This window comes from Sorex araneus, chromosome 6, assembly GCF_027595985.1.
Source record: "Sorex araneus isolate mSorAra2 chromosome 6, mSorAra2.pri, whole genome shotgun sequence".
Classification (NCBI taxonomy): Eukaryota; Metazoa; Chordata; class Mammalia; order Eulipotyphla; family Soricidae; genus Sorex; species Sorex araneus.
Window position 1 is genome coordinate 105,627,115 of NC_073307.1, and position 24,268 is coordinate 105,651,382.

At 40.0% G+C, this 24,268-nt stretch overlaps 1 protein-coding gene across 2 annotated transcripts; it reads left to right on the plus strand.

The window, feature by feature from the left end:
- Positions 1–2,308: 2,308 nt before the first annotated feature.
- Positions 2,309–22,749, plus strand: LOC129405812 (tripartite motif-containing protein 5-like). Of its 2 annotated transcripts, none has more exons than XM_055143378.1 (8): positions 2,309–2,398; positions 10,816–11,292; positions 11,833–11,928; positions 13,393–13,623; positions 17,097–17,119; positions 19,908–20,008; positions 21,389–21,415; positions 21,686–22,749. In XM_055143378.1, the coding sequence occupies exons 2-8, from the start codon at positions 10,876–10,878 to the stop codon at positions 22,456–22,458; spliced, it is 1,668 nt and encodes a 555-aa protein (XP_054999353.1). In that variant the 5' UTR covers positions 2,309–2,398; positions 10,816–10,875; the 3' UTR covers positions 22,459–22,749. The 2 variants fall into 2 exon arrangements, with proteins under 2 accessions (XP_054999353.1, XP_054999352.1); XM_055143377.1 differs by having other exon boundaries at positions 2,312–2,398; positions 10,800–11,292.
- Positions 22,750–24,268: the final 1,519 nt, after the last annotated feature.

Consider the following 24,268-nt stretch of genomic DNA (forward strand, 5'->3'; position numbering starts at 1 on the left):
GCTCAAGGACCTTCACTTGTGACACTTCTGCAGCATGGTTGCTGATGATTAAACCCAGGGCTGGTACTACTTGAGCTATATCCTTGGTTCCTGAATAATAATTTTCTTATTATTCACTACTTATTTATAAGATATAATTAGCTTTCAATATTGTCCACGAGTCCTATGACCTTGCTCCACATTAGTTCTAATAGTTTTTTTATCTAAATTTAATTTGAATTCTCTATAAACTGCCATGAACTCTACAAATAGTGGCTTTAGTTTTTTGACTCTAATACTTACACTTTCAACCTTGTGGCAGGATCTACACAGGACCCAACAATGAATATAATTGCTGAGTGTTGAGATGTTTCCTTTTTCTTTTTTTTGCTTTTTGGGTCATACCTGGTGATGCACAGGGATTACTCCTGGCTGTGCACTCAGGAACCACCCCTGGCAGTGCTCAGGGGACCATATGGGATGCTGGGATTCAAATCCGGGTCGGCTGCGTGCAAGGCAAACGCCCTACCCACTGGCTATCACTCCAGCCCCATGAGATGTTTCTTAATATATTTCCAATCCTAAAGAGAATTATGCATTTGGTACAATGCTAATTGTAGTCTTTTTGTTTTCATTTATAAGGTTGATCACTCTAATTGTCATGTATTGGTATTAGACTTTGAATATTGATTCCTGCTTGAATGAACATACAAAGTTTCCTTTTAGTTCTCATTTAATTTTACTGCTTTTGTAGGTTTTTATAATTCTTATTCTTTTTTTTTTTTCTTTTTGGGTCACACCCAGCGATGCTCAGGGGTTACTCCTGGCTTTGCACTCAGGAACTACGCCTGGCGGTGCTTGGGGGACCATATGGAATGCTGGGGATCGAACCCGGGTCGGCCACGTGCAAGGCAAACGCCCTACTTGCTGTGCTATCGCTCCGGCCCCTATAATTCTTATTCTTCAGTAGTTTTGTTTTAATACTTTAGAATAACTTTAAGTTATATAAATTATTTAATATACACACATACGCACATATATACTATATATACACACATACACACATATATACTATATATACACATATATAATATATATATATATATATATATATAGCATTTCTGGAATCAAAGATTACCCTGTACTCATCGAGGAAGACAGGACTTTTTTTTTTTTATTTTGTTGAATCACCGTGAGATAGTTACAAGCTTTCATGTTTGGGTTACAGTCTCACAATGATCAAACACACATCCCTCCACCAGTGCACATTCCCCACCACCAATATCCCGGGTATCCACCCCCTTTCCCACCCTCTCCTTGCCTCTAGAGCAGACAATATTCCCCATACTCCCTCTCTACTTTTGGGCATTATAGCTTACAACACAGACATTTAGATGTCATCATGTTTGTTCCTTTATCTACTTTCGGCATGCATCTCCCATCCCAACTGGTTCCTCCAGCCATCATTTTCTTAGCAATCCCTTCTCTATTCCATCTGCCTTCTCCCCTCCACTCATGAAGCAGAGGATGACAGGACTTATGCTCACCTGGGGCCAGGAAGCCACCAGATTGCATTCCATGATTCCCCACCATCAACCCCCGTACAGAAAATGGGAGCCAGACCAAGCACACCGGTTTTATTGGTCTTTGTTCCCTTCTCCCCTTTTCCTGCCCAAGACAACTTAAAAGTCCCTTTAGTCTCTCCCTGGGTGTGGTTCTACTCCAGCCTCATCAGAGGTTCATGATGTTTGCCCCAGAGTGCACCCCAATAAACTTATCCTATTTCCTTCACTTTATTCATCTCTGTCCCTCTGTCTGCATTAGCCAGGGTTCCCAAATCTTTCTCTTTCTTTCTATATATATGCATATATATTATTGGTGCTTTTTGATCACTGTTTTTTTATTTGACAGTTTTCATGTTTTATAATTTTTCCTTACCTACTATTAAGTTCTCAATCTTTCTTTCTTTTTTTTTCTCTCTCTTGTTTTTTCTTTTTGGGTCACGTCTGGCTATGATGCTCAGGGGTTACTCCTAGCTCTGCACTCAGGAATTACTTCAGGAGGTGCTTGGGGGAACCATATGGGATGCCAGGCATCAAACTAGGGTCAGCTATGTGCAAGGCAAATGCCCTACCTGCAGAACTATTTCTTCAGCCCCCAATTTTTATTTTTAATCTTCAGATTTGCTTAAGTGAACCCTGGATTTTCTTGAGTGATCACAGTTTTTTAGTTTTAGCACTGAAAGAGGAAGCTTCAGTTGACACTTGCCAGCTACTGTGAGCAGTTCCATTTTTGACTTCCCCTTCTCTTATTTTTTTACTTCCTATGAGTTCCTGGGCTGAGTGAATCCTGAAAACTTCTGCCTCTGGTGGCCTTTACTTTTCTCCAAAGAACCACAGCTTCTCCATTGGGACCAGAGGTATGTTTAGTAGTTTGCAGAGTGCAGAGCTTGGGAGACTTTTGACAAAAAGCAGATTTTTCTTGGGTAGATCCTCTGGAAGACTGAAGAAACTTCTGAAAGTATGGAAACAAGTCCTACCTGAAGGCTTTCTGTTGTTTGTACTAACTGGGGTTAGGCTAGTGATGTCGGTGGGTCTCATGGGTGACTTATGTGAAGCAGGGAGGAGAAAGACAGTCACTTTCTCCCCATCCACCTCTGCCACCTGGGACCCAGGGTTACTGGGTACTAGTCTTGTCTTGCATAATGGAACTTCAGGAGTAGACATGCAGTGAAGTAAATAGATTTTATTTGGAGGGTTTTAAGATGTGGAGGAGGAGAGTGAGTGAGTGAGAGAAAGAAAGAGAGAGAGAGAGTAACAAACTCAAGAGAGAACACGGGCTACTCCAAGAACAGAGAGAGCTCCTACACACATCCCAGCATTAGACACATCTCAAGAGGGGAGATGTGGGTGACACAGGTGCTTGGGCACCACATGTGCTCGGCCATGTGGGCGCAAGCAGCACACGGGCTTGGGCAGCATATGAGCACCCTTGCTTTGTTCAAGGCGTCTTTTATAGGCTTTTCTCGGGTTGTCTCTTGATCAGGAAGTTCTGGAGTCTTCTCCGGGCTGGATCACATTTTAATCAGATTAAGGAAGAGGTCCTTAATCTGGTTTGAGGATCTTCATTGGGAGGGGTTCAACCTCCTCAGTGTCTGCTGAAGGTCTATACCAGGTCTGTTTTCTGTATCCATGGGGTAGATCAGTTTTAGAATTTTTCTCCCAGAAGTTCTGCTGACCTAAGTTTTATTGCCCAGGGTCTTTCCCTGTCTACCTGCCTACATCACTAGGAACAGTAGGGGGTGGGTGTAGGGGATGGAGGATGATGGCTGGATAGAAGTGGGGTGCTGAGCCAGGAGAAGTAATGTTTGAAATCACTGTTGGGGACTGGAGTGATAGTACAGCAAGTAGGGTTTACCTTGCAGGTGGCAGACCTGGGTTCAAATTCCAGCACCACATACGGTCCCCTGAGATCTGCCAGGAGTGATCTCTGAGTGCAGAGCCAGGAGTCAGTCCTGAGCACAGCTGGATGTGGTCCCCAAAATTTAAAAAAAATTTTTTTTAAGTGTGAAGAAAGGAAAAATTTTATTTTACAAAAGGATGGTATTTATTTCTTTAGGCTAATTATACCAGGTCTCCTTGCTCTTTCTATCACTTTTTGTAAGGTCCTGCAGAGTCAATGGGAGGAGAGGAGATGAACAGAATTCAGCAAGAGTTTACTAAAATCTCCCCAGTGAGGTTTTAGTAGGTGCGATGGTGGGACCAAGAAATGGGCTCCTTTTCAGCTGGGCTTCTTGGGCTATTGATGGTTATTAGATCTTGTGTTATATGGTGAACCCGTTATCACAATTCCAGAAACTCAGGTCTCAGTGAAGCTTTCCAGCAGTTATGCATCACTGTTGTGCCAACTCACTGCCTCAGCCTCTGGCCCAACCTTAGATGTTTAATTGTGTCTTCCCAAAGATACATTTCTCAGATTTCCAAGGGTAGAAGAAATCTCTTTTCCCCTGACAATTGAAACTGAGTAGCTGGGTCTTTTTAGTACTAGTAGCTTAATGACTAACATGAAGCAGAGTAGTATTCCTGCAAGTAGTGAATTACACTATTTTGGCCTGTGTGTGCTTACGAGATCAGAACTAGTTAGTCTGACCACCTGCAAGCTTCCAGCCTCTTGTCTGTTCACCGGGTCCAACACTGGAAACTGTCCTATTTTGTAGAAATACTAACCCTGTTTATTCCTCTTTAACCTTTACTGCCACAGAAAAAAAAGAGTTCACTGAGATCAAAAGCAGAGGAAACTGTGTATAACCTCTCCCATTTCTGTTGACTTATTTTTTTCCAAACAAGTTTCACTGCTTGCTAAAGATGGATTTCTAATCCTCAAAAGCCTTTCACCTGCAAGGTCACAAGAAGAGGGGAAGGGGTTATAGGAAAAGAGCAAAGAGCTGGAAAGAAAAGATGAATTACAGCCTAATGGGTGCTTGAAGGAACAATGCTATCCGCTGGTGACCAGGTCCCCTGGAGCACTTTCCATCTTCTCTACAACCCTAAACAAGTCAAGATTAGGGTTTGTAAGAAAGAGATACTGGGAACAAGCTGCCCCCCCCTTTTTTGCTTGTCTTTATCTGATAAACGTCTAGATTATCTTCTGATAAGTAACAATGTTAGAAGATCCATGAAAAGGGCACATTCACCAAATACAGATGGCAGCCTACTGACCTGGGCATTTAGTTGTCATTTTGCTTACTTTCCAGATATTGGAAAAATCACTGCCAGATTTAGAAAAAGGTATTTTCCTGGGGCTGCAGAAATAGTGCAGTGGGTAGGGCACTTGCTTTGCACATGGCCAATCCAGGTTCTATTTCTGCCCCTCACTCTCCAGTCAAACTCTGAGCACAGCCAAACAAAACTAAAATACCACCATGTGCTTTACCATATAATAGTTACCACATCCCATTTCTAAACAGTGTCAGCAAATTTTTTTCCCTAAGAAATGATTTCCAGAATGATTACGATGCAGATGAGGCTGAAGCAGTGGTGGCAGGTCTCTGTTCATTTGGGATTCCCGGGAATGAAAATATTGAATAATAAAGAGGCTTAGACTCAGATTTGGAAAGTAGGAGTTTATTGGAAAATAGAAGAGAAAGAAGAAGGAGCTCTCCAAGTGGGGAGGAACTTATTATAAGACTAAGTTAAAAGTATGGGTTTATATAGACCTTAAAAGGCCCTTTGCATTTCTTATCAGTTGACAAGAATTACAGAAATTGCAGGGAATCTTGGCTGGATGGAGTCTTTCTGGCTATTTAACTTGTCTTAGTCACCCTGTGAGTTTAAGCTCTGGGACAGAACTTTATGATGAACAATAATGAACTTCCTATTTATCTTTCAGTTACATCCCCTACATTTTTGCAAAAAGATTTGGAATATGACCTGACATGATTATGCAGTGAAATCCAGTCTGTCATAAACTGAGGCAGATGTTGTAAAATATCTCTCCCAATATATTTACCTTTAATCTTGATGTTCCTTAGAGCCTAATCTAGAATGATGGGAATGGGCTATGGGAGGTACTGTATAGGATCTTTGGGTCACTTTCAGTGTTTATAATATTAGCTGGATTACACTTCCAGTTCACCCATAACCTCATTCCTGCCCCCTCTCCAAGTATTTATCAGAACATTTATGTAAGTTTCAGGTGGTCATAAATAAAAATGACCATGTGAATCCACTTTATCTCAATTGTGCCACACCCCTCCTCTGCTTTTCCTAGGTCATTTAAGCCTTTTTTCCCCCTTTTGATCAGTTACTCAGTTATCAAGGTATCTTTCTTATGATTAGAGGAATTATATATATTTTATTCAACTTATTTTTCTTTTGCCAATTTTCCGGGTTGATTTCATTATTTGCTAACTACAAAGAATGGGGAGAAAAGGAATCTCCCTTTTCACTCACACTTTCATTACCTGTCTTGCAATCTGTCACCTTCCCCTGAATAATTGCACTTACATTCCAAATGTTCTTTTTCTTTACTCACAGATCTATCTAATCTTTTACAGCCCAAATACAGAGATAATTATATCACTCTTCTCTGAGAACACTGATGATTCCTCCTTGCTCTAAAACAATCCTATATGTTGCATATTTGGGAAGTGTCATGTTTTTAGGTCATGGTAGACTCATTGGTATCAAAGTTCTAGGCAGTTTCTGCCTAGAAGTTGTTTTGTCTGAGTTTCGCATCCCCAGTCACGGAGAGACCAAATGCACACACGACAATGCAAAAGCAAAGGAACTTTATTGCCAGCTTGAGTTAGGGTCCATGTCTCATCCAACGCAGTGGAGTCTTGACAAGGACCCTGACTCCAAATCATAAGTGGTTTATATAGGTTTCAAAGTTAATCAAGCACTATGGTAACAGTGGTCAGGTGACAGTGGTCAGTAGTTAGACAATAGTGCCCAGTAACAGTTTGTGGTGTTTCCAAGGAGGGCACGGTGACCCCTCATGATTGGCCAGACCCATCTGGCAGTTCTTTATTTGGTCAAGTTATTCAACTAGGACTTTAACAGAAGTTGCAAGTCCTGTTTTAGGGAAACAGAAACTTAGGCCTAGTTGAAACTTCAGGTTAGCTTCAGCCTGTCATGGCATTGCCATTGCTTATCGTGTGACTCATCTCCTCAAAGCCAAATCAGCATTATAAAAGTTATCATGCAGGATGTTATGTCTTCTTTAAAGAGGCTCATTTGTTTTTCTAATACATGTTTCCCCTCTCTGATTTTCAGTTCCTTAATATTCTGCTCTCTACTTCTTCTTTTTTTTTTTGACCAAATCTAGAAGTGCTTATATCTTTCTGCTGGCTCTGCACTCAAGGGTCATTCTTGGCAGGGCTGGGAGAAAAAGGGGATCACAGAACCTGAGTTGTCTGTTGTCTATGCAAGGCAAGTGCTGTTTCTACTTTACTATTTCTCTGGCCCTGTGCTTTCATTTTTATAAAATTGCCTGACAATGACCCAAAACCCAATATATTCTACTTGAGGTCTTTGAAAGAATTCTAAATGATTAATTATAGATCAAGGCAACTCTGTGTGTGTGTGTGTGTGTGTGTGTGTGTGTGTGTGTGTGTGTGTGTGTTGGGGGGTGGGGGATGGGAAAAGAGCAGGGGGAAGAGGGGCATGAACTTATTTAAGCAGAATAGTCTCTGATACATTAAAAAAGAAAACAACCTGTCTCTTAATCTTTTAAAAAAAGAAAAATATGCAAAATAAAGTAAGGCCTTCATGGCTGTGCTGTCTGTGATAGACTTTCCTCTTTGAAATTAAGCTTCAATAGCATTTAATAGTTCCTGGGAGAAGTTTGGCACCATTCTTCCAACTCTCCCAATTCCAAGTGTCATTATGCGGTTTCATGGCATTGATCTGAATCAAGGTTACTAAGAAGTTGCATGAGGTAGATATGTATAAGTCCCTTTTCATAATGGATTATTTGAATGCCCCCTTTTCCCCTTTCAGTTCCACATTGTAGGATAACATAGCTTTAGGTAGTTTAGGCATATTGGGTTACTCCCATCACAGTGCTCCCATTCCTCTGTGTTTATTTGTAGCTTCTTTCTTAGTGTTCTGTTGACTTGCAAATAATGTTTTTCTCTTCTCCTTGAGTCCTTTGCAAAGTTTATTCAGAGCAAGTCCTTTTTGTATGGACACAGGAAGACTTAACAAATGTTATGCTTTTGTAACCTGGGAGTCATTTGACTCTACATGATATTTTCCTCCAGGGCATCTGTTCTCTTGACCTAAGCCTCAGCTGCCCTTACTTCCTAGCATCCCCAAAGCAGGGTCCCGACATGGGACAAGAAGGACCCAGAGCAAGTGGTGAGTTGTGTGCTACCCTGGCATCGAGATGGGCCTGGCCAAAGTGCCTAATGCTTAACTATAAGTTAAGAGCTTGATCATGGACAAATGCTGTCATGATCCAAACAGTGATACTAGATTTGGACCCTGCTAGGGTGAGGAATGATTAATCTACCCTGAGTGCTGTGGTCTGAGCCTGTGGCAAGATGTTGCCAGGAGAGCTGCCTTGCAAGCCTCAATGTATCCCTTGCTATCTATGTCCATACAAAAATAACTAGCATTCATATGTGAATAAGTTCTTGAACTAAGGAAAAGAAAAAAACCTTAAGAGTCAGGAAGGGCTTTGGAGTGCCCTGCCCTCAGGAAGGGCTTTCTTATGTTGATTTTGCTACCTGGCTGGGTGTAGCCTAGAAGGCAAGGTGGGAGAGAGAAGGAGGAGGAGACAGAGAAGCCAGAAAGAAGCAGCAATTGATCCGGAGAGAGGCAGAGCTGGGAGTGTGGGAGATGAGAAAGATGGAAGATTGAATAAACGGTAACTAATCAGCAATCAGCTTGGTCCTCGTTCTTCCTTCGCCTGTCCTTGACCACCGGCCGTCCCGATCCAGTCCACACACTGCGGTTCCAGGGCACCGAACTCGGGCGGTGAGACAGAGCCGCCCGGAGAGCCCGCGAGTGCACTCGCCCCTCAGCGAGCCTTAGTTTTTTACACCACATTTCTTAGGTATCTGCTTTAATTTTCAAAAATTTTCTTTTCTTTGTTTATTTTGGTTTTGGGCCACACCCTGCAGTGCTCAGAGTTTACTCCTGGCTCTGTACTCAGGGCTGACTCCTGGTGGAGCTCAGGGCACTCTATGGGGTGCTGATGATTGAACCCAGGTCAGCCTCAATGTAAGGCAAGCACCTTACCTGCTGTACTATATTTCTGGCCACATATATTATCTTTCTGGTCCCATATTCTTCTCTCATAACTTACCTGTTATTTTGTATGCATGTCCTATTTTGGGTGGGCACCAGTAACGTCTCTCATCGTGAGACTTCTTGTTACTGTTTCTGGCATATGCAATATGCCACGGGTAACTTGCCAGGCTCTGCTGGGCAGGTGAGATACTCTCGGTAGCTTGCCGGGCTCTCCGAAAGGGGCGGAGGAAACGAACATAGGTCGGCTTCGTGGAAGACAACTGCCCTACTGCTGTGCTATTGGATTATTTAATTTTCTACTGCATTTTACATGAATGCTAGGCTTTTAAGTGACTTAAATATTACTTAGACTCATGATTTTGAATATTAGCCTACTTGTCATCATCAGATAGTTTTTAAAACTTGACATTTATTTGTGACACTATCTGATCATAATGAGTAAATGTATGCCTTTTACCTTTCTAGCACCCAACTCATTCACACCTACACACATAAGTATGCAATGTGTAGTCCTCAGTACATTTCCAACTCAAGGTGAAGTTTAGCATCCCAGACACTTACATTCCTTAGAAACAGTCAGCTAGTCTGGTTCTCTTCACTTTCACATTCCTAATCTTCTGGGTATTGTCACAACACAACATTCAACTGAAAAGAAATAGATCTAATTGTTTTGGATGTTTTTTGGGGGGGAGAGGGCAAAGAGGAGATTGAATCATATACTTAGCAATGCTCAAGGTTCACTCCTGGCTTTGTTGCTCAGGGATCACTCCTATTGCTACTTCAGGGATCATCTCTGTGCAGTGCCAGGAATTGTACAGGTGTCAGCCAAGGATAAGACAAGACACTAAATTCTTGTACTCAGGGCCTTTTTAAACCAAATTATTCACAAATCTGTTGCATGGCCCACGTAGTAGAAAAATTCTGAAAAATTATGTAAAATGGTAGTGAAAGAAAAGATGGTCCTGGATAAATGACGTTCTAGGGAGAAGTTAGAGAATCTTATTATGTAGATTATCTACACTAACAAAGAAAGTACAGATTGAGTCTTTTGGAATAGGCTGGAAATTAGGTCATGAGTTATAGTTCAGCAGACCTTAGTGTCAATGACTCAATTTCAGTCTTGCTGTTTATTCAGCAATAGTAATTGAGTTAATAAACAGTATTAATTGAGTTAGTTGGGTTCTTGATTTATATGTTTTCTTTGATTTTGTCTGTGAAGTAGGAGATAGCCCTCTATTAGGAGATACCCAAATAGATTACTACACTCCACTTTCCAATTCTGTGTATTAAAGATCTATTTCATGAACATTGTATATCACTCTTTGTTTCATCTTGGTTTGGGGGCCACACTCAGTGCTCAGGGCTTATTCTGGGCTCAGGGATCATATCTGGAAGTGCTGGTAGACCATATAGCGTGGGAGGGATTTAACCCTGGTTGGCAAGTGCCTGTACCATTTTTTTCTGGTGCTATATGTCACTATTATCTGTACTTACACTTCTGATGAAAGGATTTGCTCCTACCATTATATCCTCATTGTGTCATGATGGAAAAAAAATTCATTACAAGTGTATAGTAGTGATAGCAAAGTTTACAGTGTAGATAAGTTAGAGTAGTTTTTCAAATAAGAGAACATGTAAGAAGAGAGTGCTGAAATACAAAAATGGGTCATTGTATATCAGCAACAATAATCTAATAGGTATAAAAGCCCAAATTGAAGTAGCTGAGTTATTTTAATATCGAGGATGTATTTGCTCATGGGTAGGGAAAAGTGGTATAGATAAAATTCTCACATGGTCTTGGTAGAAAAAAAACTGGGTTTGCCCTTTTGTTCAGTAAGAACAAAGAAAATAAAGTACTTGAATAGTTAAGAAAGGGACTTATTGTGTGACATGAACTGAAGATTAAGTGAAATTTTTATGAAAAGTGATTTTTGTCAGGTTTTCAAACTTTTTATTTGTTTCTCTCCTTTTTTTTCTCCTTTTTTTGCCTGTTTATGATATCTACATAATATTAGATATCAAGATATTTTATGCCTACCTTTATCACTCTGCCCCTTTCAGCTTCCTAATTTTGCAGGGATCTGTGCAGAAAAGAGCCTCCAAAGTCAGGGCAACTCTGAGCAAAGGAACAGCAGCAATGGCTAGAGAAATCCTGAGAAACTTAAAGGAAGAGGTAACCTGCCCCATTTGCCTGGAACTCCTGACAGAACCATTGAGCCTAGACTGTGGCCACAGCTTCTGTCAAGCTTGTATCACTACGAACAGCCAGAAGTTGAATCAAGCAGGGGAAAACAGCTGTCCTGTATGCAGAATCATTTATGATCCTGGGAACATGAGACCTAATCGGCATCTGACGAATTTAGTAGAACACCTCAGAGGGGTCAATTTAAGCCTAGAGGAGGAAGAGAAGAAAGATCACTGTGAGCACCATGGAGAGAAGTTGCTGCTGTTCTGTAAGGAGGACTGGATGCTCATTTGCTGGCTGTGTGAACGCTCTCAGGAGCACCGTGGTCACCACACCGTTCTCATTGAGGAAGCAGCCAAGGAATGCAAGGTACGAGAGCAGACAGAAGGGCAGAATAAAACATGGGACTGACCACCTTGGCAGGAAAGCCCAGAGACCTATAGTTTCTTTTTCCCATTGCTTAGTCTCCGATGTCTAGAGAACCTGTTTGTGCATTCAATTTCCAAAAAGATAGGCCTACAATACAGCCTTCTCCAGAAGTTTGAAACTTGTCCTAGATAGGGGACATTGGGTGCTTCAGATAAGCTCTTAACAGCTTTTTGAATAGGGGAAGTGGGAGACAGGTGAATTATGATGTAAATTCTTCCCTTATTGCAGGAGTAGATTTATCTTGTAAGAAACAGAAATTGTCCTCTTGGGAACATATGGTGCCCTCGAATTTCTACTTAAATCTTCACATATTTCACTCTGTTGAATTTTCTAGCCAGTAATAGGTTCTAATTACTTTTCTTTAGAGCTTCTAAAACTCTTAATTTCTTAGAAGATTGGCATTATTTCTTCCTCATTTATCTTATATTCATATGCTGAGAAATGTCACCGTTTCAGTCAATTTTGATTTCTTTTCTACAGGAAAAGCTCCAAGCATGTTTGGAGGAACTGAAAAATAAGCAGCAGGAAGCAGAAGGATTTGAAACTGCTCTCAGAGAACACAGAACTTCTTGGCAGGTAGAGAAACTTTCTGAGGAAGTCAGACAGAATTTCCTGGCAGAGAAGAAACTTTCTGAGGAAATCAGACAAACTGAAAGCTTGAGTTTTGGGAAAAGGGTGTTCCTTTCTTATTTTTCTTCATTATTAACAGGCACAAATGGCATTTGACTATCTATTCTTAGTTCTTTCCCTGATAGAGGTAAGGGTTGGAAGTTGATCCTTTTCATTGGGTGATATTAATATAGAAGTATTATATTTTAAGTCCCTATAGAGGGACTTCACCTTCACTGGTGAAGATAGCTAGTGAAGTCCATGTCACATTCCCATCTTTTATATTGGGCCACACCCAGCAATACTTGGGTGTTACTACTGACTCTGTAACCAGGAATAAGTCCTGGCGGTACTCTGGGTACCATTAGATGCTAGGGATCAAACCTAGGTCATTATGTTTTTTAATTCAACATTTCTAAAAAAAATGTTTCACTTACAGCTCTTGGCTTAGTCTTCTATGTGAAATGTTGCTGAAAAAAGAGAGATAATTTTAGGAAATAAATTATTCAGGTTAGCAGACAAAAACTGAATCAAATACTGGCACTCCTTTTTGGCTCAGGATTACCCTCAATATTATAGATCTGAGGTCATTGTTTTTGACTCTGATGTGGGGAAGTAATCTGAAAAGTCACTTGTCTTCAAGAATGGTTCCCATTGTTTTAATTTAAATTTTTTTTTTTTTTATTGAATCACCATGTGAAAAGTTACAAAGCTTTCAGGCTTTAGTCTCAGTCATACAATGATCAAACACCCATCCCTTCACCAGTACACATGGTCCACCACTAAGAACCCCAGTATACCTCCCACCCCATCCCCACTCCCTGCCTGTGTGTCTGATGATTTTCACTTTAATCTCTCTTTACTTTGATTACATTCAATATTTCAACAGAAAACTCACTATTATTATTTGGTATTTTCCCCCACCAATCAGACCTGCCAAAAAAGGCATCATTGGATAATTTGTTTTCCGTTGCTGAGAATGAAGAGCATATCAGGTTGCTCGGTTTTGGATTTCTGGTATTTTAGTAATTAAGTCCAGAGAAATTTCTGCCAGAAATCGTGTCATTGCCAGCTTGTACCTCTGTTTAGTGGGCCTTATAAGATGGCGGTAGCCATGCTGCGGGGGTGAGAAAAGGCCGAGAGAGAAAAACCTTTCCCCTTCCAGGGAGGCATGGGACCATAGCTTAGTGCACAGTCTAGAGGCATTTCTGCAAGAATTTGCTGTGCCAAAAGTAGTTAGTGGGCCTCTGGGATCATGGACGTTCAGCAATAGAGGGGTCGCTCATGTGCAGCTGCTCGGGTCACATCTAGGCAGAAAGCAGCCTGTTTTAATTTCTTTAGAGAACTTTTTAATTAGTATAGTTATTTTTTTCTGACTCCCAGTCTCTGTCTTATATCCTGAGTACCTTTATCTCTTTCTCATTCTTTAAGAATCAAATAGATAAGGAGATTCAAAGTGTCCAGAAAGCATTTAAAGAAGTAAGAGATGTTCTGGATTTGAAGGAACAGAAGGAGCTGCAGAAGCTGAGGGAAGAAGAGAAAAAAATTCTCCATGACCTGGCAGAGTCTGAGAAGGAGCTGGTTCAACAGAGCGAGTTCACGAGAGGTCTCATCTCGGATCTGGAGCTCAAACTACAGGCATCACCAAAAGAGATGCTGCATGTAAGACTTGGGAAGAAGTCCAGACCCAGAGATTTGAGAGAAATGAGAACCTTTCTTTCCTCCCTTCTTTATTGTTGTGCTCTGACACTAAGATTCTTTGTCCCTGTAGTACAAGTTCCCTGCATTTATTTCAAAGGCTTTTGAAACAGTTAAAAGCCCAAGTAACAAGAGAAAAATATCATTTATATTAAGTTATCAAGCTCAGGGAAAAAAGTTAGGTCACAGATCCAGTGTGTTTGAGGTACTCTGTGGATTCCTGTCACCTGGGAACCAATAGTGTAAAGAAATTACTAGATAAATAATTTTCCAGCATTTGCCATTGGCAAATATACTTCATATTCTGAGTCTTTTCCTTTTCCCATAGATAGAATTTTTCCCTCTTTTACTCTTTTCTGAAAATATTTTATGAATGACCATATTATTTTTTCTTTATTCAGCAGAATTCACCATGTAGCTATCCCAGGTTTCTTCTATTAATCACTGTATCACTGTCATCCTGTTGTTCATTGATTTGCTCAAGCAGGTGCCAGTAATTCTCCATTCGTCCCAGCCCTGAGATTTTAGTACTCTCTCCTTACTCGTCCTTCCCTACGTTGCCGTATTGGGGGCTCTTTCAGGGTCAGAGAAATGAGATGCCTTATTGTTACTGTATTTGGCATGTTGAATATGCCATGGGTAGCTTGCCAGGCTCTGCCATGCAGGTGGGATATTCTTGGTAGCTTGCTCCTTCTATTAATATTTAAAGTATATTTTTGCTTTTACTTGTACCAGATTTATACTTTTAAAAAATGTTTATGAGTTCTTTTTTTTTTTTTTGGGTCGCACCTGGTGGTGCACAAGGGTTACTCCTGGCTCTGCACTCAGGAATCACCCCTGGTGGTGCTCAGGGGACCATATGGGATGCTGGGAATCGAACTCAGTTCAGCCACATGCAAGGCAAATGCCCTACCCGCTGTGCTATCGCTCCAGCCCCTATGAGTTCATTTTTGTCAGTATTATCTTAATTTATACAGAACCCTTAGTTCATAGAAACACAGAGATAGTACAATGAGTAAGGTGCTTGCTTTTCACACATTTAAGTTGTGTCTGATATCCAGCACCACATATAATCAATCCTCTCTCCATCATTAAGAATGATTCTGAGGGAGCTGGAGAGATAGCACATCGGGTAGGGCGTTTGCCTTGCACCCGGCGGACCCAGGTTCAAATCCCAGCATCCCATATGGTCCCCTGAGCATGGCCAGGGGTAATTCCTGAGTGCAGAGCCAGGAGTAACCCCTGTGCATTGCCAGGTGTGACCCAAAAAGCAAAAAAAAAAAAAAAAAGAATGATTCTGAGAAGAGCCAGGAGTAAGTCCTGAGTATTATTGGGTGAGGGCTAAGTATTAGGAATAAAACCAAAAAGCAGAAAAAAAAAAGAAAAGAAAGCCCCTAAATAATAGACTCTTTATTTTTATTTGGATGATTAATTTTTTTCTGTTTCTTGATCTAGTTGTTTCATCAACTTTATTGGTTTTTCAAGAACACACCTTATTGTTGTTGTTGTGTTCCTGTTATTTGAGGGTCACAGAGGGTGATATGCAAGAGTTCCTGGCTCTGCACTCAAGAATTACTCCTAGTGGTGCTTTACCCTCTTTATCACTCCAGCCCCCAAAGAAACCTTGTGTTAAGGATTTTTAAAAATGTTTATATTATTAAATTCTGGCTACTATTATTATTTTCTGTGTATGGACATATGATTGGATACTAGTATTGTTTCTTTACATTTTCCAAGTTAGAAACTTGGAAAACTCTTTTGACATTTTTTCCCTAAGATAGTATTTAATGATACCATGCATTGCTATAGCTGTAATCCGTACTCAATTATTTTTATTTAAATTTCATTTAGCATAGCATAATTTCAAATTCTCAAAATTTTTTGATTATAAATTTTTCCCCCCTGGGGTCTGATGAAAAAGAAAAGAAAAAAAAAAAAAACTCGGTCGAGGCCGACCTGTGTTCCATTCCTCCTCCCCTCTGGGAGAGCCCGGCAAGCTACCAAGAGTATCGTGGCCGCAAGGCAGAGCCTGGTAAGCTCCCCGTGGCATATTCAATATGCCAAAAACAGTAACAACAAGTTTCACAATGGAGATGTTACTGGTACCCAGTCAAGCAAATTGATGAACAACTGAAGGACAGTGCTACAGTGTTTTTTTTTTTTTTTTTTTTTTTTACTTTCTGGGTCACACCTGGCGATGCACAGGGTTACTCCTGACTCTGCACTCAGGAATTACTCCTGGTGGTGCTCAGGGGACCATATAGGATGGTGGAAATCAAACCTGGGTTGGCTGCGTGGAAGGCAAACGCCGTATCTGCTGTACTATCTCTCCAGCCCCTATAAATTATTTTTAAAGCAAGTTGTTTAATCTAACAACTTCTTGGTAATTTACTTCTTTATTTTACTATAGATTCAACATTAATTTATTTATAGTAAGAGACCATACAATATTATATATAGATATAGATATATACATATAATTAAATATATTGATTTTTTATGTTCTAAAATATTGTTTTCCTGAGTTTTTTTTTATATCCACTCTGGAAGATGTGTCTTTTGAGTTAAAATTAAATGAAATGGAAAATTTATGTCAATTAGGTTGGTCAATCTAGTTGATAGTACTTCTATATCTTCTAAACAAATATTTCAAGAACAAAATTTTAAGTTTTACACCTTTCCAATATAGGTTTTTAACTTTTCCTAGTTTTTCTCTAATGATAATATTTCCTTTCTTATCAGGTCTACTTCATATGGATACTGAATTAATTCTAGAAGAAACTACTGTATCACTGATTCAGTAAAGTGCTACTATTAATATGAACCTTGTGTTTTGATTGAATGCTTGGTTTTTAGGACAAACCTGGCAGTGTTCCGGATTTACTCCTGGCTCTGCAAGGGATCACTCCTTGCAGGGCTCAGGGGACCAAACACATATGAGGTGTTAGAGATCAAACATGGGTCAGCTGTGTGGAAGGCAAGCACTAATCCCTCTGGCCCCTTTTGTTTGTTTTGTTTTGTGATTTGGGGTCACACCCAGTGATGCTCAGGGGTCATTCCTGGCTCTGCACTCAGGAATTTCCCTTGGCAATGCACAGGGCACCATAGGGGATGCTGGCAATTGGAGGGAACCCAGGTTCACTGCATGCAATGCAGCTGCTTACTTGCTATACTATCTTCCCAACCCCTCCTTCTAGCTTCTTAATATGGACCCTTGATCCAGCAAAAGCCAATGCTATGCAGTCTTAGAAATTTTTGTTTTAATCCTGTAAGAAAGTCTCCCCCCCTATAATTTTGCTAATATTTTGTTTCCTTCATGAACTAAGAATAAAGTCACTGGATCTGTTCTACTTCATGAAGCAGTGAGAATGTAATGAAGCCCTGAGAGTGGAGTGTGCTTATTATTTCTAGACTCATATTTTCTCTTTTCTCCCTAGAATGTGAATGATCTCCTCAAAAGGTATGTATGGAAGATCAGAAATGGTCCTCTTGTGCAGTGAAAAAGAAATTTTATATCATTACAGTCATCAGGTGATGAATAAGAATAAAACATAATTCTCAGTAGTTTTATATCAGATTTCTATTCCCCAATCTTAGCTTGTATGATCTCTAAGTATTGAGAATGGACTTGTTTGATAAGAAATTTGAGTGAGAGGATGTTACAGAGTTCGGATGAGTGACACTTTTAGAGATGTGACCTCAGAGTGTTTGTGATGACTTAATTTTACCCTGTTTCTGTATCCAACTCAGATATTTGAATTACGGTAGGAAAATGTTTGCTTTAATTGCTAATTAGAGATTTTGGATATTTTGAAAAGGCATCCCCCTTTTTTATATAAAATAAATATAATTCCTTTATTTGTTGATGCCATTATAAAAACTGATTACATTAGCAACACAAAGGTGTTCTTTCGAGTTGAAGTCAGAGGCAGTTACTCCTCAGAGTGTTAAAACTGTGTAAAACATCAATATTAAAGCATTATTATATTTTCCATTGTCTTCACCAGTTTTGATCTTCTGAATAATTTTATTGAGCAAAATAAGATAAAAGATTACATGTTTATCTTCAGGAATGTGAAAGTCTAATTATTCAAACAGTGCTTACTATAAAACTAAACTCTCAAGGTGTCTACAGAGTTAGCTTTTCTCTCTTTAAATCAGTAAGCTAAGAAGGATTAGAAAAGACAAATCTTCAGTGTTTCTGACAAAGTAGAAAGAGTGAAAACATAAGTAAGGCTTAAATTTGGCAAAATATAATACAATGCCTTTTGTTATCTTTGAATAGGTTGCCAGTCACTTCACTCTGAACCCTGTGCTATTTCTCCTTTGAGAGTGGTTGGTTTGCTTCTTGAAGCAGCTGCTGTAACTGTGTAAAGTCTGATTTAGATGTACAGCATCATCTCTCTCTCCAAAGACTTCATTCCAGGGTACCCATCACTATTCTCAGTGACAGTAGTGTCTCTAGTCTTGATAATTTTGACTGGATAAAATCTGGTGACTGCTTTAGCTCAGGTTTTGTGCAAGTCATTGGCTACCTTCTGTCTTTCACTTTGTTCAGTATAAGTGTTGTGTGTGTTTAATTTTACTGTTTCTTTTTTTAAAAATTTTTTTGGGGGTGGGTGGGTCACACCCAGCGATGCTCAGGAGTTTCTCCTGGGTCTTCACTCAGAATTCACTCCTGGAAGTGCTTGGGGGACCATATGGGATGTCAGGGACCATATGGGATGCCTGCCAGGGATCGAACCCTGGTCAGGCATGTGCAAGGCAAACATCCTATTGCTATACTATAGTTCCGGCTTTCTTAACTGCCTCTTTAATTTTCTGATGTATGTAACACAGGTAGACAATACAATTTCTGTCTTCTCTACTTCCATTTGCACCTGTTCTTATTCTCTTACATTTTCTTTTGTTTATTGGGAGCCACACAGAGTGGTGCCCTGAAATCCCTGGCTCTGTGCTCAGGACTGACCCCTTGCAGTCCTCAGAACCAAATGCAGCAATTTGGATCAAACTTGGGGTGACAGCAAGAAGGCAAGCACTTTACCCTCTGCATTTTCTCTGCCATAATTTTGAGGGTGGGGGATGGGTGGAGGGTTCTGGACACATGGCAGAATTTAGGGCTTAATTCTGGCTCTGAGCTCATCTAGCAGGCTCAGGGAATCATGTGGGGTGCCAGGATCAAACCTGGGTCTGCCACATGCAAGGCACACTCTATACTATCACTTTCCCTCATGCCCCCACTATCTTTTGCATCCAACTCTCTCATATTTTCATTTCTTCCCTGAAAATGAAGAATTGAAGAGAGTAAGTTATCTGTAAGGTTCTGCTTACCAAGAAATACATCATCTCTGCTGCAAAGAAGTTATCCAACATGGTCACATACTTTATGTATATCTATGAAAATACAAAGGAAGGGCACACTGCACATTGGCTTTCCAACCTGGCAGCATCAGGTCTTTCCAGATTACTCAGCTACATGAGCTTATAATAAGATTATAGTACTGTAGCACTGTTGTTCCTTTGTTCACCATTTTGCTTGAGCGGGCACCAGTAGTGTCTCCATTGTGAGACTTGTTGTTACTGTTTTTGACATATCGAATATGCCATGGGTAGCTTGCCAGGCTCTGCCGTGCAGACGGGATACTCTCAGTAGCTTGCCGGTCTCTCGGGAGGGACGGAGGAATCGAACCCGGGTCATCCACGTGCAAGAAAAGTGCCCTACCCACTGTGCTATCGCTCCAGTCCTATAAGAATTTATAGCTGTTTTCAGAGAACTGAAGTCTTAAATTAGTCTTCAGAGAGTTTCCCTCTTAGGTCATTGATTTCAAAGATATTGATCCTTTCCAACCTGTATCCTCACACTTCATGTGCTGCAGCCCAGGAGGCAGGTTCCATCACCTCACTTCCTGTCACTACACTGAATGCCACATCCAGCAGAGACTTTTCCACACGATTTTTGTCTTGGTTTGCTAGATTCATTATATCACATGAATTCTAGAAAATGGAGAAGAAATTAGTTTGTTCTGGAAGGGGAAAATGCTTCTGAGAGGTCTTTATAGGTTCACGTGGAGGTCAACTGGGTAGGGTGGGTAGTAAAGATCTTAGCTTTTCTAGCTTTGGGGTCTGGACTCTGTTATCTCCCATAATTTCCAGGAGGAGATTTTAAGTGCATCGTTAGTGCAAATAAATCAAGTCAGTGTTTTCGAAGGGATAGTGTATCAGATCTAATCAGTTTTTGTCACCCTTAGGAACGAGAACTTGACTCTGACAAAGCCAAAAACTTTTCCCCTGAAAGATCGAAAAGTAATTCAAGCTACTGATCTGAGTGGGATACTGACAGCATTTTATGGTAAGGAGTAGAAGATTAAGTGGATGAATGTGGGGTATGTGCTAAATGGGGAAGAGGACTCAATTTTCAGTTGAGAACAGAGGAGACAAGAGGGAGATGGACACTAGTCATCAGTGAGATGCAACTTAAAATGACAATGAGATATTTCACACCACAGAGACGGGCACATTCGAAAAGAATAAGAACAACTAGTGCTGATATAGGTATAGGAATAAAGTGATTCTCATTCATTGTTGGTGGGAACGTCAAGTAGTCCAGCCTTTTTTGGGAAACAATAAAGGCATTGTTGTCTAGTTTCCTCAAGAAATTAGAAATTGAACTTCCATATGCCCCAGGAATACCACTTTTGGAAATATATCCTGGAAGTCTAGAAACACACAGCAGAAGTGCCATCTGCACTTCTATGTTTATTTCAGCACTATTCACAATAGTCAGAATCTGGAAACAACCCAAGTGTCTGAGAACAGACTATTGGATAAAGAAACTATGATTCATCTACACAATGGAATACAACATACCCGCTGGGAAAAATGAAGTCATTCTTAAAGAAGTGAAGAAAATTTTTTATACATGGATGAGCATGAAGTGTATCATCTAGAGTGAAATGAGTCAGAAGGAGAGAGACACACATAGAATGATCGCATTTATGTATGGTATATAAAAAACACAGTATGAGACTCTTATCCAAAGACAATAGAAATGAGGACCAGGAGACCTGGTCAATGGTTGGAAGCTTGTCAGAAATGGGAGGAAGGGGGAGAGGGCAGTTAGGATAGAGAAGGTAACACTGTGACAGTGACAGTTGGAAATAATCACTCTAGGCAAGAATTGAGTGCTGAAAGTAGGTAAAGGGATTTATTTATGTGATCATCCTGTATCACAGGGTTATCATATAAATTAGAGGGTTTATGTACCTGTAGCACAAACCATAATGCCCCAAAAGAGAGACTGAGAGAGACACAGAGATAGAAAAACTGAAAGAGAGAGACACTAAAAGACAGTAGTGGAGGCAGAAGTGCCAAAGTGCGTACTGTAGAGGTAGACTGGGAGTAGGGAGAGAAGCAGGGAGACTGGGTATATTGGTGGTGGAAAATGTACACCAGGAAGTGACAGGTGTTAGAAATTTATATGACTGAAACCCACCTTGAACAACTTTGAGATAAACTGTTTATCTCACTGTGATTTGATAAAAAAATTTTATCAAAGATGATGGAAGCCATTTACTTCTAGATATATCTTTATTTAATGGGATGTGGTCAGGTATTGGGTTCTATTTTCATGACAGAGTTCAGTACCTCACTATAATCCAAACTGCAGAGAAATAAATTTTAGTTCTCACTCCTTTTCTTATATTTAATACTATTTATTTTTCCATTTCAGAACTGAAAGATATGCAACGCTACTGGGGTAAGGGAAAATCACATTATCATCAAATTTTGTTCTCATAGTACTTAAGAATTTTTTATTTTCTTGTAGGTATCATGTTTTAAGACTCATTTCCCCTTCAAAATACATATATTATTGTTTTTGCATTGTTATTCTCCCCTAGAACAAAGTAAAATTTGTCCTAGTTCCCACTTAAATAATTCTCAAGATCTCTCTTAGCATATAAAATATAAAATTAGAATATAAAATATGAAAGCATTTTCCTCATCCAATCTTCTAATTTTTCTACAGTCCAGATGACTCTGAAAGTTCCTGACAATAACCGTGATATTACCCTTTCTTTGGATGGAAGACAAGTGAGATGTGTAGCCAATGGGAGTTCACAGCAGGGTCTTTCAACAGGTGGTTGTGATAATTATGTTCTAGGCTCTGAATCTATTGAATCGGGAAAGGGAAAGTGTTACTGGGAGGTAGATGTGTCAGACAAACATGAATGGATGGTGGGGGTACGTCAAATCACATCAATTAGACCCTCTCAATTCAATCAACAAAAAGAATTTTTAACTGATAATTTTAAAGGATTATCATCCTGTGGATTTTCAACCTCTCTAGTCAATGTACCAAGTAATAGGTCAGGTGTCTTTGAAAATCCACCCTCTCTATTCAGTCATAAAAATAATTATCCATCTGTCTCTCGACCTATGATATCCACAGTATTCCAAACGAGCGGAACCCCCCAAACTGTATCCATTAGACAGCACCCTAAACATGAACCTCAATTTGACTATTGGGTTATAGGGTTACAAAATCATTCTGAGAATAAAGTTTTTGTGAATACTTCTGCCTCTAATTCTGGGGCCGTGCCTCTTTCCATGATTGATCCTCCCTGTCGTATTGGAGTTTTTGTTGACTATGAGGCACGCACAGTCTCATTTTTCAATGTCACAAACCATGGGTTTCTCATGCATAAATTTTCTTCGTGTTCCTTTTCTGACAAAATAGTCCCGTATTTTAATCTTAGGAACTGTTCTGGCCCTATAACTTTGTGCTCACCAACCTCTTGAACCATCACACATCCTCACATTTTCATTGTAACATTATTAGCTTTTTCTTGGGGGAGGGAGGAAGAGGAACCCCACCCAATAATGTTCTGTGGTTACTCCTGGCTCTGCACTCAGGAATGACTCCTGTCCTGTGTCAGGGGAACATCAGGTCAGCCATGTGCAAGGCAAGGATTCTAACTGCTGTGCTACATCTCTGGCTCCAAAAATGCTTGCTTTGGGTGCCTCCAATAGAACATAACTTGTACTATTCTTCCATGTTTTCTAGCCTGTAATTTTTTAATTTGAACATGTCATTCATTAATAAAATGCTTACTGTGAATTCACAAAATGTGTGGGTGCTCCGACCTGTAATTGTTTTTCATTTGAACCCCTGTCATTCATGATTAGAGTGCTTTCTTTTCTATGTTCCATGGTTTTGCTATGTTTACATTAGGAGGAGTTTTTGTTTATCATTTTCGCTACTTGCAATAAAAAATGAGGTCACACTCCCACCCTCTTCCCCCAGTGCTTACAAAAAAAAGGCCACTATTCACTATTGACATATTGAAGAAATAGCACTGCCAAAAGCTTGTAACTTCTGTTTTCTCTGCAATTGACAAAATATGAAGGGATATCAGGATACGTTTAACACTTTTGTTTATTATTTTCTGTATGGGAGTTAAGTCTTTCACTGATAAATGAATCCTTAGTGGTATATTAGTAACCCAGAAAGACTGTCATTTATTAGTTTTAGAAAAACTATATTACATATTGTGTATTAGAGAGAAGTCTTTTATGTCTAGTGTGTCTGAACTCAAATATTCCCTCTCTAAATACTAGCAGTTTAAGCTTGAAAAATATGTTGTTTATTTTCTTAAAATAATACCATTAGCGGGGCCGGAGTGATAGCATGGCGGGTAGGGTGTTTATCTTGCACGCAGCCAACACAGGTTCGGTTCCCAGCATCCCATATTGTCCCCTGAGCACCGCCAGGGGTAATTCCTGAGTGCAGAGCCAGGAGTAACCCCTATGCATTGCCAGGTGTGACCCAAGAAGCAAAAAAAAAAATCATCAAATGAAAATGCTGGGGAGATGGCTCAAAGGGCCAGTGTGCATGCTTACATGCAGGAGGCTTATTTGAGATCCAAATTACTGCCAAGGATAATTTCAGAGCAACTCTTAGATAGAACTGAGTGTGATCAAAAACCAAAGGAAAAAAGTATGCTTTTGCTATTTTAAACTCTTCTTTGTTTCTGGTTTTTTTTTAAGTTCAAAATGTAGGCACTGCAATTTATAAATTTCAGGTAAACAATATTCCAATTCCACATCCACCACCAGTGTCAGAATTCCTCCACCAATTCGCCTTCTACTTTTCCATTCCACCCCTTTCATAAACTTAAAAAAAATATATTGTTGTCATTTTTTTATTCTTTTCTCGTTTTGGGTCACACCCAGCTATGCTCAGGTGTTACACCTGGCACTGTGCTCAGGGATCACTCTTGGCAGCGCTCAGGAGACCATATTGGATGCTGAGGATCAAAACTGGGTGAACTGTATGCAAGGCAAGTGGGATACCTACTTCTATATGTAGCTTTGTAACTTATGCTCTCATTTCTTCCTGTATTTTCTAGGCTGTCCTTTCCACTGTGTTTTTTTTTTTTCATATTCTCCTTTAATTTACTGGATGTCTGTTCCACCATTTCTTTGAGTTCACTGAACATCTTCAATGTTTCATCTCTGAATTCTTTAACAGAGAGGTCATATTTTGGGGTACCCATGGTGGAGGCTTCTGGACTCTTTCCCTCCTCTTCTCTTCGTGGTGGGGATTCTC